Source organism: Uranotaenia lowii, chromosome 2, assembly GCF_029784155.1.
Source record: "Uranotaenia lowii strain MFRU-FL chromosome 2, ASM2978415v1, whole genome shotgun sequence".
NCBI lineage: Eukaryota > Metazoa > Arthropoda > Insecta > Diptera > Culicidae > Uranotaenia > Uranotaenia lowii.
The window spans coordinates 181,382,068-181,400,427 of record NC_073692.1 but is presented as its reverse complement, the minus strand read 5'-3'; the positions used below and the strand labels follow the sequence as shown (position 1 = coordinate 181,400,427).

Sequence of the window (18,360 nt, the reverse complement as noted above, 5' to 3'; positions counted from 1 at the left end):
TAAAACTATAAGATATATTTCGTCTTACTGTCACTGTGAAAGAAAATCCCTGGTGATGTCACGGTTTGATCATTTAACTATTAATTTGACCATAGACGTCATGATTCCCATTCAAATTCAAAAAAAAAATTCAAATTGATCCCAGGAGATAATGGTTCCCAATCGAAATGAATCATAGAAAAAACTGTGGATTTTTTTTCAACTGCCTTTGGTACTGGATGCACCACCTTGAACCTTCCTCGAGCATGGATGTCGGAAAAGATGAAAAATGGGATTGCCCAAGCAGACTATGATGTTCGAATGGATAGTAGCATGGTAAAATTAGGCTCCATCACCTAAATGATAGAAATATTTAAGTTTAGTGCATTTTTTTAATTTAATGTTTCGAAGAAAACAGCTTTTTTATTGCTACCCGATAGCAACCATTTTCCTTATTTTGATTTTGCAATAGAAAGTAAGATTGTATTAAAAAATGCAGCCATTTCGAAATATTATTTTGCATTTCTAATTCAAATCGATTTAATGCTTAAACTAAATTTAATTTATCTAAAAGATATTAATTGATATGCATGTTTCATTGTAACTGTAAAATGAAGTTATATGTGGTTTAAGGTGCAAAACTCTGATTTCAAATGATTTTTTAGACAGCTTATTTTATTGTTAGCTGATAGCAACAATTTTCCTTATTTAGGTTTTTTTTATATCAAAAATAATATTTAAAATAAAATAATGCATCCACTTCGAAATATTATTTTGCATTTCTTATTTTATTTGATGAAGGTATGTTAAATTGGGGGGTGGGGGTCAAAACCCCCCAATTTAACATACCTTCATCAAATAATAGTATCCAGAAGGTGGTGAAGGCTGGCCGGATACGCTGGGCGGGACATGTTGCGAGAATGCCGGACGACTGTCCTGCAAAACAGGTGTTCGCTACGAATCCGGTAGGAACAAGACGAGCGGGGGCGCAACGAGCGAGGTGGTTAGACCAAGTGGAGCGTGATCTGGCGAACGTGGGGTGCCCGAGAAATTGGAGAACGGTTGCTATGAACCCAGTGAATTTTAGGAATTATGTTCGGCAAGTTATGTCGGAGACGGAATACTATGTAAATAAAATAATGTTAAATTGGAGGAATACCAAAATCGTTTCACAACTTCACTTACCCCACTAAATCACCTGGAAGAGATTATGGCAATTCCTCTCATAACAGCAATCCGGTGCTTCCCATTACGACGTACGTTGGAGGTTTAATTATAAATTGTTGGAATGAAAATGCAGATTTCCTGCACTTTTTCCATCACCGTACTGAAACCGTACATTTTTACCGATTGGTGTAACTATCGCAATCAGATGAGCTGCTGCTTTCCAAAAAAAATATTTTTAATGTTATGATCACAAGACAAAATCATTTTTTTAATTCACTTACCAGGAAAATCAATAGAATATTTTTCGCTCCGCATTGGTCATGTTTGATTTCTCCGCGTCGTTTTTTTGGCTCGGCGCTGCTGGTTGGCCTGGTAGTTTAACAACTTGAAGATGCAGGAATCAGTGCAAACATTCGCCCCAAACGATTGGTTTTCTCCAAGGAACAATCCGAACACACCGTTACCTAAGTTTTGAATGGAATCGGAATAATAATTTTCCCGCATCCACCTACATCTTAGTGATGGGCCGGGAGATGGATTTGGATTGATAATAACCAGCGAAATCTGCTTACCATCTCGGGGAATCGAACTTTTGATGCCTTGACGGTAGTTTTTCATGTCTAGAAAACAAAATTTTATGTATTGTTATCACATGACGAAATTTCGCTTTTGTTCAAACTACACTTACCGGAAAAAATCACCAGAAATTGTATCAATCTGCCTCTTGCTATACATAATTCCTCCTTGTCGTTCATCTTCAGATTGGTCGGTACTGGCCCGGGAATCGGAAAACTTAAATGCAGTTCCGGTAGAAAATGGCAAAAAGGTGCCCCACACGAATATTTATTGTTGCCTCCCGGTAGCGAACAGACCAGGTCAGTTTTAATGTCACTATCAACAACTGGTGGTAAACGGAACGCACCGGAACCGGAAACAATAGAGCATTTCCTGAGACAGATGGTGGTAGGGTAGCATTCTGTTTTTGTTTTGAAAAATGTAAACAACTACTGGTCGCCATTTTGAACTTGGGAGATTACCACTGTTAAATTATTTCTTCAAAAGATATATTTTTTTCAAATTAACATTACATAACATCAACATTACCTTCAAAGTATGTCATGTCTACAATTTTTAAATTTTAGCTAGTTTAAAAAATTAAGAATTTTGCATAACCATTACTATTGCACCACCAATTTGGTTTCGTTACTATTCGGCCATTGAACATGCGTAGTGTTGTTGTTATTTTTACCCTACCACCAGATGCCGAAAATTGTAAACATGAGAAATCAGCTGTTCGGTTGACAAGTCGGGAAATGCCTTATTACGACTGCACAGATTCGAATGAATCGGAATGGAAAACAAAACTTTTTCCTCGCACCAAAATCGCGACCGATAGAAATGATGAGGGAAAAACAAAACAATAAACGACCGCGGTTTGTACCCAGAATAATTGTTTGAGTCCATGCTACTGCAATTTTTTTTTTGCTGGAAACCAGCAAAATTTTGCTGGTTTTTGTCCCGCTGACTTTCCAGCAAAATTTCCAGCAATTTAAATTGCTGGAAAAACAGCAAACGTTAATGCTGGTTTCCAGCATTTCAAATTGCTGGAAAATCAGCAATCCAGATTGCTGGAAACCAGCTATTTCTTTCAACACAACCGGCAGTATTTAGTATGAAATTTATATTTCAATTCAAAATTACAGTTTAATATTGGCTGTGCATATAATAAGCAAAACAAATTATTTTTATTATTTTCTCCCATTTTTCAATAACGGATTTATTTATTTAAAAAAAAAACCTTTTTTACTACTTTCTAAAACCGGCTCTGGGGTGGCCGCTTTGTGTCGCAGTGTTGATCATCCGCCATCTGTAAAAATAGTTTTGATTAGTATCTTCTGTGGAATATATACCTGTACAATAAAAACTTACCCTTGACTTGATGCCTGGTTGCTAGAATATAAAGGAGAATAAAATAATTATATTAATTTGACCAAAATTTGTGAAATAGAATCTTACCTCAGCGTACGACACAAAAACAAACTCCAAATTGACAACTCGATTGCTGATTTTCCAGCAAACTAGATCAATTGCTGGAAAGTCCAGCAATTTGAAAACCGATTGCTGATTTTTCAGCAAAAATGACAAGAACACAACCGAATGCTGAAAAATCCAGCAATTCGAAAACCGATTACTGGTTTCCAGTAAAAATTTGGATTGCTGAACTTTTCCAGCAATTTTGTTTGCTGGAAATCGAGACAAAAATTTACAGTATACATACAATGAAAGCTTAAAATGAATATTAAGAAAAAAGTTGAAAAAAAATTGTTAACAATTTCAGATCAATGCCTTTCAGAAATTTATACTGAAAAATGTATAGAAGTAAATCATTTGGGCTTGGAGTCCTCTTAAAAAAAAACGATGAGTATTTATAAATATAACAAATTAACAAAAAATAATATCTGTAAATTTTCTTATCAATTTTGATGGAAATCATATAAAAATGTTTGGATTGTATTCCAAATTCATGCTGGTTTCACGAAAAAGACTTCTATTCAAAAAAATATGAGGGTTCTTGAATACAACAAAACATCTGATTAAATCAAAATTTTCTACTCCTATTGAAAATAGAATGATATTCCATACTGTCACAAATCTTTTTTTTTTTCATTGAAAATCTGTTGAAAATGGTTTCAGTTCATTTTAGTTAATTTTGTGTGAGAGCCCCCCTGTAAACACATTTGAACACTTACCACCATCATCACCCCAAAACTTGAATGTGTCACAAATTTGATCAAAATCGTATGGAAATTGATCGAGTTTTGATATATTTTACATTGAATTTGAATGGGACCCTCTCGCTTTGAAACAAAAAGAGTGTCTTTCAATGCAATAAATCATATGAACATTTCAAAACGTGTCATTGATACAACGAACCATCTCATTACGGCATAGTTTCTTTGTAGCAAATTTGATGAAAGTCACATAAAAATTCCAAATTTATAGTCTAGCTTCAGTAGTTTTCGGATCTGTAGATGACAGATAGACGAATACTCTTTTTTTTTATGAAAATAGCTGAAAGTGTGCTTTGCTACACCTTGTATAATTGAATGCTGCAACTTGAGTTTCGAATTGCAATACAGAAGTGATTTATTCTAATTTTCTTGAATATGTAAGACTGGCTGTTAGCCAATCGATAGAAAGTGCAGTGAACCCCTAACAATCCCTAGGGTCGGCACGCTTACCACAAAAATACTACGTTGCAGGGAAGTTCGGGAAATCTAAGGGAAAACTCCTCGGCTTAGCAAATTGGTACCTTTTATTATTTTCGGATTCCACCCACCACTTTCTTACTTCTATCTGACCTTTAGCTGTGTTGCGGGAAAAGTAGCGGGAATGTGCTCCTTCTTCCTCCTTCGGCGTCGAGCTCGGGTTCGTTTAGGTCGGCTTTGAGGTCCGCTGATTCTCGCGGAATGTACCCGGCCCCACCTTGGGTGCTGAACCGGGCACTGTTGGGTCTTCGACGGTAAGCGTGGCAATAACGTACCTGGTCCCACCTTGGGTGCTGAACCAGGTACCGGTGTAGGTCAAACCGACGTTGTAGCGGTTGTCGGTCGACGTTATCGGGCGTCGCGCAAGACGCTCTGGGATTGAGTCAGTTTATAGTTTAACTCAAAACAGCGGGGTCCTATTAATGTTCAGGAACCAATTAGGGGACGGTTATGGGCAACGGTAAAATGGCGTAGGATTACCTGGAGTTCTAATATTGTCTGTCACCAATAGATTTCTTCTGGGACTCTTCTGCGGGTGGTAGTTCCTGTTCCACAATTTTAACGGGAAGAACAAAACACCACACGTTTCTGTATTTAAACTAATTAGAGGATCTCTGAATTTTTGCGTGAGATCTCTGAATGCGTTCGCGAACTAATGGCAAAGTCTATGACCATTTCCGTCTTGACCTGCTTTAACCCCATTACCGTTCATTGCCCTCGTCTGCGTCTGTTTTCGCTTTGCCCGATCATTTCGCCCCTTCGCCAATTCGCTCCATATGCGGCTCACATCTTCCTGCGGTCCTCTGGTGGCGGGTTGTAGAACGAACATTTTCGCTTTGTCGTTCACTGGGTTAGGGTGGGTTTGTGAACTGCCTCACCAAAGAGAAACCCTTAAACCCCACGAACACCACGGCAACGTTATTTAAATAAATTTACAACAAGATCACTGCAACATCCTCCGACAGACTAGCAACGCTTACAAATATTCTTTTCTGTTCTCAAACCCTGACATAAAATTTGTTTTCCAATTATTATTTAGTAGGTCTAAAATTAGGACTCTGTATTCATTTATTCATAAGTTCCTAAATTCTGCCAAAATAAATGTTTTACTTGTATAAAATTGTTCTCCCATGCCAAATTTGGTTCCATTTGCTTGACCAGTTTCCAAGTCATTAAACAAAAGATATGAGAGTCCTTATGAATACCCAAGCAACCAAAAGTCGCGTTTTTACTTAACTCCGAACTCCGAAGTTCACATTTGGCTGAAAAAATGTTTTACGGGAACTTCAGGTGACTCTTGTCGCGTAAAAGTTACTCAGGAACTTCTATCGCCCTTTGAAAGGATAAACTATCGATAACGGAACTTCTAAGCGCATTCAATAGAACTACTTTCAAGAAGGTCGATAACGTTCGCGTAACATTCTAAAACGTACCATTAAGATACTTGAAGGTGTTTTAAAGAACCTATATGGGAATTCTAAGCGACATGTCAAAAATGGCTGTCAATTTCTTGTCATGGTATTTGTTTTGTTTATATCTGTACTGATATTTACCAACACGCAGAAAAAAGACGGGGGGTTAGTTCAACAAAACGTTTTGTTATTTTATTTTGTCTTTTAGATGCTTATTTTTAATTTGTTTTGATGAAAATAACGATTGGAAATAATTACAAAATTTTGCTATTTTTACACGCTCATCCTTTATTACTGGAAATCAAAATTTGATTTGTTTTAAAACCTATAACTAGTCTATTTTTATAAACGTGTGACTTTAAAACGAAAAGTTGAAGAATGAAAAAAGAAGAATAAGAAAAAAAGCATCATCCGAACATCAACAGTAAAAAAAAACTAAACTACAAACGGCCCAAAATGTGGTCACCTAATTAAACCATTTTCCTGGAATTGCCACCGAGAACGAGTCTGGAATCAACACAAAGGAATGATCAGCAGCAGCGGAGTGAAGGAAGTAAAGGCGACAAATGCAATTATTATGCAAAGGCGGCCTCAACTCAGGCCGAAGATCTCAGTCGGAAGGCCTTCCTGGAACATGTGGTAGATATGTCATGAGGATTTAAATATATGAAATGCAAATTGTTGAAATTTATATACATTGATCAAAACAACATTAATGTACTGAGATATTATTTATTCAAGATTATTCATTTGACTTGAATAACCGCATTTTATTAACTAAGCTGATTGATTCAAGCTAACAGTGTAAAAGACAATCATCTCTTCGCGCAATTTGAGTGGTGCCTGTGAGAGAGAAAATATAGATGAATGAATGGGTGAGCGTGAACTGATTGAGCGCAGAAGGTACGGGGATGAACGATGAAAGTCATCCTAGATTCGATTTTGATGGTGAAAGAACAAAAAAAATTACGGAAGGTTTTGTGTGGTCGAAAGATGCAAAGTTGGAATGGAAAAAAAGGTAAAGTCTTTGAATGAAATACTATTTCGAAGGAAAATTGCAACAGTTACCACAGAACAGGACCATAAATTCTTCATTGTCACCTTTAACATGCGCAAGCGGTTTGGATCTGGAAAAGCCAAAGTGCTAGAGGAAGCGGAAACTAAACCGGTATTCGCAATTCGGAGGATAGAATGTTTCCGAATGCCAGCGACTATGATGGTGAGTTTGTTTCAATTTATTTGTACTTTGTAAAACAATTTTTTTAATCCACCAGGAAAAAAAATTCAAATGTCCCGACAGCAAGAGGTACTACCATATACGTAGCCTGAGTCCGGCCGATCTGGAAACATCGGGAACGATCACGTACATCATACGGGCCCGTTTAATCATGATTCCGGCTACTGACCATGCAAAATTATATTTTGTCCCTGAGATTATGGTGTTCCCGGTGCTGAAAATGCTGCCCCGTTTAGAAGAAATCTAGGTATATAATTTTATATTTAAAGAATTGAATGATGAATAAAAGTTTATCACCGGTACTTTTTATACGGTTTTTTTCTTATTGAGTTTTTTCGGTGAGTGAAACAACTTTTTTAAATTTTACGTAACGTTTCGGGTTACTTTTCTTCACCCATCATCAGACGTAAAAAATAAAGCAGCACAATTTTATTCTGTTCAGCTGCTTGTCGGTTTGTTTACTGAAACAAACCGACAAGCAGCCGAACAGAATAAAATTGTGCTGCTTTATTTTTTACGTCTGATGATGGGTGAAGAAAAGTAACCCGAAACGTTACGTAAAATTTAAAAAAGTTGTTTCACTCACCGAAAAAACTCAATAAGAAAAAAACCGTATAAAGAATTGAAAGTATATTTATTATAAAATTCAATATTGAATCGTGTATGTTTGATTTAAAAATCAAAAAAATATCTGAAATCAATCCAATACACTAAGGATTTTCAAATTATAAACCAATTAAAATAAAACCCATAATTTTTGTAATTTTTGAACAAAGTAGTTTTGCTAATTTGAAACCATCAGCATTCAGTTACGTTTTACCCAAATTATTTTTATTATTTTGACAACAACTATGGATCACTTTTAAAAAGGGTGTATTTATTTCCAATCAAACGATAACCCGAATAGACTTGCACCGTGAAAAAACCATCAAGTTCATAATCACAAAACCATGAATTTGATGGTTTACACCATGACTTTTACGATCCACGATACCGTGAATATACATTGAAGTTCATAGTTTTCGACCATACATTTCATCGTTTTGGCGAAAATAACCATGAAAAAGGGGTATTGTTATGCAGCGTGACCATGAAAAAAGTGGCAATTTTCCATACATTCGGAAGCTCAAAAATATGAAGTTCATGGTGATAACAGCTTCCACTTTTTCATTGTAAAATCATGAAAATCCGTTTATTTACATTGTTCTAACGAAGATGGAAATCTAGGTTTTTCTATGGTACATAAGTATTGTTTCAACCATGAAATTACATGGTTTACCATGAATTATTTTTGTTTTTATTGATTGGAACTGTTTGCTAAGTTATTACTCATTTCAAGGAATTTTATTCATGATTAGTTGTGCTTTTTAATAAACTTTCATTGAAAAGCACGCCCAATCAGGAATATTATTCCTTAAAACAAGAAATAACTTTAGCAAACTGGTTGATTGAAAAAAGGAATTAAAAAAAAAATTAATTTATTTTTATATTGCTTTAAATGCTTTCTGTTGTTTTTGTAACCGATTACGTAATTCCTATCATTTTATTTTGTTAGGATTTTAAATTAATAAAGTAATTCCTATCAGTCACCGGGATTCAAGCAGGAATTACGTTTTGCAGATTTGTTGCACAGGAACATCGTCGGTATGAATCTGATTAAGGCTCACGTAGTTGTGCACGGGAGCACCCGGCCCCAGGTTCAGATACCGGAAGAATGCGTGAGCAGGTCGCTGTTGATTGCCATCGTCCGCTACCTCGGCCACTGGGTTGTTGTTTTCTAAGCTATTTCAAAATGAGGCATTATTCTCGGCGGGTGCTTGTTCTTGTTACCACAATGTAGAATAAACCGTACTGCAAAAAGACATTTTCGTACATTATAATGTTGAATTTAAAAAAAAAGGTAATTTACCGTTCATAACCTCCAACGGAATTTGCTCGGCTCCGATTGCTCCTACATGGGCGCTCCGGTTGCTGTGGGACGTTGTATTCGGCGATGCCATTGGGGACACCATTTCTACATATTGATCTTTGCTTTTAGGCCGAGAAGCGATAGGGAACACTATTTCGATTATCACGATTGTTGGCAGCTGCTGCTGGTCCTTCGTCGTCTTCGTTCTGTTGCGGTGCATCTGCTCCCTCCGGTTTGGGACCATTAAGTTCATTAATCACTGGTGCTGGTGCTGACGATGGATCTGGAAGTGGACCATTCTCGAATCTCTCAATTGCCGACATCCGCTGATGGGCGGCTTGAACTGGCGCCGGAAGATAAGTAGCATTTGGTTGCTGCTGTTATCCGTATACGTATATGTTGCCGTCACTATATTCACTATAGAGACCAGATCCTTCGCGAGATCGTGCACATTTCCGACGGCTCGATTTTCACTGCCGTCTCCCGGCAGTACCACCCGGGGAACTTTACCGCCATTTTTGGCTGCATGTGGCAGAAGCCGTGGAACAGCATCTATAGAAATAAAAAATAAATGTATTTAAAAAAAACAGATTAAAAAAACATAATTCAGGTTCAAAAGTTACTCACCATCCTAAATATTTCTTCGCTGTTCGCTTTAAAAAATTGACTGCAAAGATTTTTTCGCCAAAATGGCGCGCATTCAAAATGTACACGCTCATCTTGAAGTCCGAGCTATCTAGGTAACACATACAGTGAAATATTATGTATTAACCATTTATTTCATGGTTATTGCCATATTTACGGTAATTTCACAATACAACACAAATTTTACTTTTTGAAGGGATTGAGATTTTACATTGTTTTTCATTGTTAAGACGTAAACCATTGTTATTACAATGTAGAACCATGGTCTTGGTCTATTCGGGCAAGGTTCTCAAGTGACGTAAATATTATAATTTTTGAGCACCACCAAATAAGCTTTTATGACCTTTAAATCAGATTGATCTGAAATGTACGCACTGCAACATGATCTACACATTGTTTCTCAATTTTCAGCATCATAAAATTTTTGATTTTTCACTTGAATCAATTTTAAAACACGTTTTTACTTAAATTTGTTGACTAGGGACATATAGAGCACCATATTATCGAGGCATAATGAGCATTTTCTGCCGTTGAATCTAGCAGCGAATTAAAATTGATTTATAGAGCCACACCTTGACTAGTTTCCATCCGACGATTCAGCCTATTGGTAAGGTGTCGGAGAGGTAATTAAAAGACTAGAGTTCGATTTCTGTTCGAGGTGATTTTTTTCCATTTACAATTCATGATCGCTTTTTTTATTGTTACATTTTACGGCTAGAAGCATCATCCTCCAAACAAAGCCCATAATGTATGAGCGTGCGTGAATTGTTTGTATTCTACAAACAGACCTTGATTATTTTGTTATTGCTTTGTTTGATGAATCTACGACAAATCTGACTTCATCGAGTTGAATTCGCTGCTAGATTCCCCGACAGAAAACGCACATCTTGCTCTGATTAATGGTGCTCATACTGCCTCAGGGGGGGTTCTCATTATGCCTCTACAGTGGCTGGTTTTCAGCTTTTTGTAGTATTCGACCAAAAAGCCATTCGACCTCAAGATACAATTCCATTCAGGAAAATACTAAAATGAGATCCTCGCTGGCGAGTCTCTGCGTAACACTCAATAGGGGCTGTCCATTAATGATGTCACGCGAAATTTGGAAAAAATTTACCCCCCCCCTCCCCCCTCCGTCACATATTGTCACAAATTCCGTAACCCCCCTTTTGTATTACGTCACGTTTTCCTAATCCCCCCCCCCCCTGGAGTAAAATTTTCAACTCATAGAAATTTGATTAAAAATGTTGCTTTTTTTAAATTTATCAGTTTTATTCAAAGAATTGAAAAAAAGGTTAACAACTTTTAACAAGCCTTCAATCATTGCTTAAAACACATTTCAATCATGAGTCCAAGGATTATGTTGATGACTTTCCATATCAATGACCAAATATCTATCCAACCATCAAAATCTAGTTCCTCTTCTTCAATCCATTCGCAATCCAAATCTTCTCCACAGGTTAGAATAGCCAAGCAATCCTGTTCACGATTTGCCACAATTTAAGTGGAAAGGACTTTCCTGAGTGTTGCAGTGAAAGTGTTCTTGTGAACTTTCTTATGCTAATAAAATTTACCAAAAGGGATTACGTGAGTATTATTATTCATTAAATGAATGGTGCAAGTATAGTTTTATTGAATTTAGGATAAAATTATTTGTTATTGTTTTGCTGCGTTTTTTTTTGTAATGATAAGTGATGTCACGCTCAAGTTGACCCCCCCCCCCCGTGTCACAAATTGTCACAAAAATCAAAACCCCCTCTCCCCCCCCTAACGCGTGACATCATTTATGGACGGCCCCATAAAAGAATCAGGTCTTCTACTCCTGACTTGCAACCAAACAAGACGTGTGTCCGTTGTTTTATTTTTATTAGAAGAAACCCAAGTTAACAATAATGTTTAAAAATAATATGTTTAACAATTACTCTTTTGAACTTTTACCGGTTACTTCAAGTGGCGACGAGGATGCAGGAGCGGCTAGTTCAAAGTTATTTTTACTTTCGAACTGCCGCATTGTAAGTAGGTTTGGTACTTAAGTGAATTTGAAAGCGTTACTGCTATTAGTGGCTCTGGCCTTTTGAATAGTGGTTTTATTCCTTTCCTATTACACTGTACCATTTTTTACAAAGTTTTTTTTTATCCACGCATAGACGTTTTGATATGGAGACTTTCCATTTGATTTTAAAAATAACATAAAATTTTTTTAGGAAAGCACATTTTTGGCTGTTGAGCACCATTTTGTTTTTTCTTCTCTATTTTTTATGATTTTCGTTTTGTTGTTTTTTTTTTTTCAACAGCTTTGTGTCAAGTGGTGAGTTCCCCACTAAGCTTTTTTTACCAAACTCCTGGGAGCACTGCCATTGCCGGCACTCAACATCCGAAGAAATGTCACGTCAACGATGCTGAGTTTTCTGGACCGCAAAATGCATGTGATTGCATCGACGACAACAGTTTTGTTAAAATGTATCGTGGCAGATTTCTGTCTAGAATTTCTTCGATCAGAGAAGCTTGCTTTTAAAAGTCGAATAATAGTGAGATTTTGCGGTTTGCTGTGCCAGGAGGTGTTTTGCCGTTGTGCCTGGATTTTGCTTTGCTGCTGTTGCGTTTGAAGGAGTGGTTTAGTTTTCGAAGCAAAATTTTGACGTACGTTTACGTTCGCTCAGCGCATAATTTTTTTTTTTTCGTTTGACGATTTTGGAACACCAGTTGAATATCCTGGTGAGTGGTATGTAATTTTGTTACCCTTTCTGTTGTTTTTTATTTTTATAAAAAAAAAACAAATCAGTGAATCCGTTTTGTCTTGCTCAAAGTTTTTTTTTCATCTTGTGTGATATTTCAACAACAACAAAATACAGATCAGCGATTTATAACCAAAAAGTAAAATAACTCGAAGCTTCATAGGTTTTGTTTCTGGAAAGAAGATTCAAAGAAAAGCGGATCCTTTAGAGTACAAGTTTCGGTTTTTCAACAAGATTGAAGTGAAATTTTTCACCAATTTCATTGATTCATGAAATTATTAGGTTTTGCGAAAAAGTTTATTGATTTTGATTTTCCATATTGGTGATTTTGGTTATATTTGCAAATCGTTTAACAAGATGTTTAACGTTATCATTGAAAACATTATTGACATCACGATATTACGATGTTTCGGGTGTGATTTTTATTTGATTGTTTAAACTGGATTTATCACTGATAGTATTTTTAACCTTATTGAAAGGGGAAAATTCATATGAACGTGTTTTACATACCTATACTGACGTTGGAAGCATAAATGTAACATGCCACATTTTGACATACGTGATAATTTGGTTTGTATTACAAAAAAAAAAAATCAATCAGAGCATCATTTAACAAGATATGAGTTGAATTTAAAAAAATAAATGAAGCTATATTATTCCAAAACTGGCAGTTAAGCCTTACGTTATTTAATGGATTCCTTCTGAATGTAAGGAAAAGACGTCCAAAATCATTTAACTTTAATTTTGGAGATGTTATGTTGGCGCAGTTTTTGTTTGATAAGCTCGGTTTTCTACAAATATTTTTCAGGTGTTTTTGGAGCAAAAACACTGTGAGCGGAGCTTCGGCGTCGCATGGACGTCGTGTGAAGAGTGTTAAAGATTCTCTCTGAAAACTAGGACATTTCCCATTTTCCACGATGAGAACTTTGGTAGTTGCAGGAGCAACCCCATGGTCTTTTTCAGCACCGTGATTTTGTACTTTCTGGACATTTTGGTACTCGCTGCGGTCGAAATGAAGGTGGAGGAAATGGATTTCATTCCAAAGATGATTTTGCCATTTTGTAGCTGCTTTGTTTCACCTTTCGGGAGGAGGATACTGCCGCTATTCGCAAGACTGTCCCATATGCATTTTCGTCATTTTTCAGTTTATCTCAAAAATCGTTCAAATACAGTTAGTTCTTCAATTTAGACTAAAAACTTTCATAACTTTGTTCTCAACATATATGAAAAAAATACCAAGTCATGTCTGTCCTATATGAAATAAACCCGCAAAGCTGTCCCATATGTCTATTTATACAGAATGCTTCAAAATTGCTCCTCTAATTTACGTTAATTTTACAAATATTCATACAATGTGTGCGACAAAATAAGCATTCATTGAAATTGCGAAAGTTAGACTGATAAAACAGTACAGTAAAGTTAAAATTAACAATTTCCATAATTTTTACAAGCTAAGTTTAGCCTAATGGGTAAATTCCATTAAACAGTTTTTTTTAATTTCGCATGAAGCTTATTGAATTGTTCTTTGTAAAACATGGAAAATAGTCAGCTACAAAGCCATATTTTTTTGGTATTTGTCATGCTGTTACTTGCTGCTTGGACTTTCATAAAATCTATAAACAAAAATACGCGTTCCTGGTAGCACACGCTTAAGTCATATTGAATTGATTTTTCTCATCAAATATTTGCAGCCAAGATACTTTGCTGTTTCTGATTCAGCATTAATTTAATTTGAAGGTATTTATAGTCTTTCTAAAAAGATAATCGACCGAAAAGCTTTCCAAAATATGATAGTACAGGTTGTTTTATTCATGGAACGTTGTTATTCATTTCATTTTAGACCCACTCAATCTCTTTGACTATCTGAACATGTCATAAACATCGTTTCAAACTTATTTTTATCAGTAAACAACCAGTAAAGTGAATAATACAGCGCAGATAGAGAGAATCAAATGATCAACTGACAAAAGAAAAGCCAAATATGGGACAGCTTTGCGGGTATATTTAATCCGCATGGGAAATATACTCGCAAGGCTGTCTCATCATTATTTTCTCCTCCGCATCAACAACTTCCAAATCAAAAACACATTGGACGAAATTCTACAACAATTATCTTAATATCTGTGATAATCTGTATAAACCAGATTGAATAAACACTTTATATGTTACTTTTAATAAGAGCTTTTATTAGAGAACCTCGGCACTTTTACTCTGCTTGCTTTACTCTAGCCCCACGGTTGTGTCGTACACGTATTAACGATGGGTGCTTCTTCGTAGCCCAGTGGTGATGTTAAATTATGGACTACCACATCTTCCTTTTTCTATAATTTTTTTTTAAAACTCTTACAGTACAAAATCCTTCAGCTTCTCTGGAACCCGCCGAACACGTCGCTCCTTCTCAGTTGTGCTGGTATAACTAGTTTACTCCCACGAACTAAAAGATCCCCAACAAGTCCTAGTTCGTTCCGAAACGGTTCAAATGCTTTTACCTCCGGTCGGGTCCACGATCCAGTCCGTAAAGCTTCGACTACTAGTTGTAATTGTTGATCTGCTTCTACCACGCGTTCTACTTCTCCAACATCCACTGCTACTGATTCCGTGACCGCCAAAATGAGAAACTTGTTATCCTTTTCGAATTCCACCGCGTTTTCATCTTCTACTAGGCGTGAGAACGAGTCTGCTACGTTGCTTGAACCCTTTCTGTATTTAACTTCAAACGTAAACGATTGTAGGCGTAAAACCCATCGTTCTATTCTCGCACACGGTCTGGAATATGGCGAGAAGATAATCTCTAGCGGTTTGTGATCGGTTTCCAATTCGAACTTCCGGCCAATCAAGTAGACCGACAATCGTTCTACCGCCCAAACAATTGCCAAAGCTTCACGCTCCGTTTGGCAGTATCGTTTCTCCGTTGCAGTGAGGCTTTTGCTGGCGTAGCAGATAACACGAGGATCATTATCATTGATGCCTTCAAACTGCACCAGGACCGCGCCTAAGGCCACTGGGGACGCATCCGTGATAACCCTGGTTCGCAAAGAATTGTCGAAGAAATGCTAGATTCGAATGTCGCAGATCATCTTCTTTAATCTTTCAAACGATTGTTGATGACGGTTGTGCCAAACAAACTGTTTGGCAGATTGTGTTAACTCACGTAACGGAGCAGTGGCTGTTGCTAAGTCCGGTAAGAAACGACCGATGTATGTCACCAGTCCGAGAAAACTGCGAACCTCCTCAGCAGTTTTCGGCGCTCGAAATTTCTGCAGGGCTTCTATCTTGCTGGCAGTTGGGCGTATGCCTTCCTCAGATATCACATGTCCCAAGAATTCAATCTCCGTCGTCTTGAATACGCATTTCTTGTGATTCAACAACACTTCTTTCTCCTTGAGTGTTGCTAGAACCTGATGCAATGCTTGGTCATGGTCTTCTTCCGTCCTTCCGAAAATCACGATGTCATCGATATAGTTGATTGTGTTCTCACAACCGGCCAGGATCTGCTCTAACGTCTTCTGAAACATTTCGGGCGCACAGCTCACGCCAAACATCAGCCGCTTGAAACGATACAGACCCTTATGTGTGATGAACGTTGTTATGTCTCGGCAATCTTCTTCGAGTTCCACTTGGTAGTAAGATTCCTTAATATCAAGTCTGCTGAAAAATTTTGCAGCCTTGAGTCGAGGCAGGAAATCTTCTATAGTCGGCATCATGTGGCGTTCTCGTCGTATGGCCTGATTTGCGCGCCTCATGTCTACACATAGACGAAGATCCCCGTTATCTTTTACGATTGTTACTAGGGGTGACACCCATTCGCTAACTCCGGTTACCGGTTCAATGATATCCGTAGCGAGGAGTGTTGACAATTTGTCTTCAATGCGTGTAAGAAGGGCAATAGGTGGACGTCTAACGTGTTGTACCACAGGAGTTATTGTTCTATCGATTGGAATTCTGAGTTTTAGATCTTTAATTTTCGGAAAAGGTCTCTTCTCGTCTACAATTCGGTTCACCCTTGCCTGCATGCTAGGTAAACCAATAGACAACACTCCAAGCTTTGTAGCAGTCAATCGTCCTAGTAATGGTTGTGATCCTCCTTGAACCACATAAAAACAATCCTTTCTTTCAACTCGTTTTCCAGCATCTTCAACGGAAACAACTGCCTCAAACATTCCATCTAAAATTTCATAGAAAAATTCTTATTTCCCCATTAAAACGACAAATTTACTTTAGATACAAACCTACTGTCAATGGCTCTGAATTGCGTCCATATGCACGGAATGTTTGATCTGTTTTCTTGCGAAACTTTTCAACTTTGACTCCGTGAGTTTGCATGTAAGCCCAAGTTCTGTCATCAAGAATATTCTTGGCACTTCCCGAATCGATCAACATTTGAATCATAACTCCTCCCACTTTCACCCATAGAAATTCATCACCATTCCCAATGCTAAAAATGAAATTAGGTGTTTGTGGTTCCTGCTCTTCGTTTTCCCGAACACGCATAACACCATAAGGTTTCGGTTTCTTTGTTCGCCATTCTGGTTTGCTGTCTGCGTTTCTTTTCTGAGGATATGATGTGCGCTGGATCGTACGGCATCTCTTATGGAAATGGCCTACCCTCTTACATTTCCTACATTTCTCATCTTTTGCGGGACACTGAGGGTCATTCCCATAATGGCTCTTTTGGCCGCATCGGTAGCACTCACCGTTTGGGCCTTTCGATGAGCCCTGGATCTTGCACACATTTGAACCGTTGTCTGTCCAATAACTAGAGGTTGAACTATCTGTAGTAGATGAAGCAGTGTTCATCTGCTGCGATTGATACTTAACAGCTTCGTACGAACTGACCATTCGAGTTAGTTCATCCAGTGTTAAGGAGTCTTTCTGTAAAAGTTTCTCTTTGAGTTCAGGCGGTGAAAACAAAATCATCTTGTCGACGACAGCAATGTTCCTACTCTCTTCTTTGGTACTTCCGAAGTCGCATTTCTGAGCTGTCTCGAGTGAACGCCATAAAAATTTTTCCAAAGATTCTTTTTCCATTGGTTTCAAATTCCAATAAGAATTTCTTTCGAAAGCAGCATGTTGCTTGGGAGAAAAATATTCATCGAGTTTCTCTATAGCGATCTTGTATGGGTCAATTTCGTTTTCCTCATCTTCTTCGACATCAGCTCCTGGCAACGAAGAAAATATTTCTTGAACATCAGGGCCGGCTCGAGCTAGGAAAATATTCTTTAGACGAGTTTTGTCCTTTTCTCCATTAGCCGCAGCTATGTATCCGAAATTCCGTTTATACTTTTGCCACTCATCTCGGATGATGTTGTTTGGTATCGACCTAAATTTGAATTGTGGTAGGTCCCATTTGTCCATTTTTCCTGGACCTAACAAAATCAAAAAGTTTTGTTTATTTTTTTTATAATTTCTTTTTTTTTTTTTTAACAATATTTACCTTCAGACACACCGTGTCAGCTTTTCAGATCCGAAATTGAATATCCACAGCCTTTCTACCCGGCTTTCGCTTTTTGGCTTCGGGCCCCGATGCGGTCTTCCTCGACCTGGCGGCAGCCTGTCTAGTTCCGGTCTTCCTTGACCTAACGGCTTCCTGCCTAGTTCCGGTCTTCCTTGACCTAACGGCTTCCTGCCTAGTTCCGGTCTTCCTTGACCTAACGGCTTCCTGCCTAGTTCCGGTCTTTCTTGACCTAACGGCTTCCTGCCTATTTCCGGTCTTAATCTGACCTATGTCGTGCTATGCACCAACACCAGTGTTCGAATCTAATCAAGATTCGCTAAAATAAACGTAACAAAACAAATGGAATTAGATTTCAATTGGATTTTTTTTCTCGAGTCTTAACGACTCCATTTTGTTTGTTCGAAAAACGTTTCAGATTTCGATTTATAAAAACTGTAATTTCATCATTTTTATGATGATTTTTTCGTAAATCTTACCTTTAATACTCTCCAATGTTTATCCGTCGTCGCCAGATGTGATAATCTGTATAAACCGGATTGAATAAACACTTTATAT

General features: G+C 37.4%; 2 protein-coding genes and 1 long non-coding RNA gene across 3 annotated transcripts; all 3 read right to left on the bottom strand.

Moving 5' to 3' along the window:
• Positions 1–862: 862 nt before the first annotated feature.
• On the bottom strand, positions 863–1,762 carry LOC129741671 (uncharacterized). Its single transcript, XR_008736475.1, has 3 exons — positions 1,719–1,762; positions 1,165–1,610; positions 863–1,102 (listed from the first exon to the last, which is right to left on the bottom strand). It is a non-coding gene; the product is annotated as an uncharacterized LOC129741671 (long non-coding RNA).
• Positions 1,763–8,701: 6,939 nt separating this feature from the next.
• LOC129740954 (uncharacterized) lies at positions 8,702–9,357 on the bottom strand. The gene is made up of 2 exons (XM_055732615.1): positions 8,974–9,357; positions 8,702–8,915 (listed from the first exon to the last, which is right to left on the bottom strand). The coding sequence occupies exons 1-2, from the start codon at positions 9,224–9,226 to the stop codon at positions 8,842–8,844; spliced, it is 327 nt and encodes a 108-aa protein (XP_055588590.1). The 5' UTR covers positions 9,227–9,357; the 3' UTR covers positions 8,702–8,841.
• Positions 9,230–17,705, bottom strand: LOC129742133 (uncharacterized). The gene is made up of 5 exons (XM_055733977.1): positions 16,580–17,705; positions 15,447–16,515; positions 14,840–15,374; positions 14,599–14,671; positions 9,230–9,525 (listed from the first exon to the last, which is right to left on the bottom strand). Exons 1-5 carry the CDS (start codon positions 17,703–17,705, stop codon positions 9,230–9,232), a joined length of 3,099 nt encoding a protein of 1,032 aa, XP_055589952.1.
• Between the last annotated feature and the right edge of the window lie 655 nt (positions 17,706–18,360).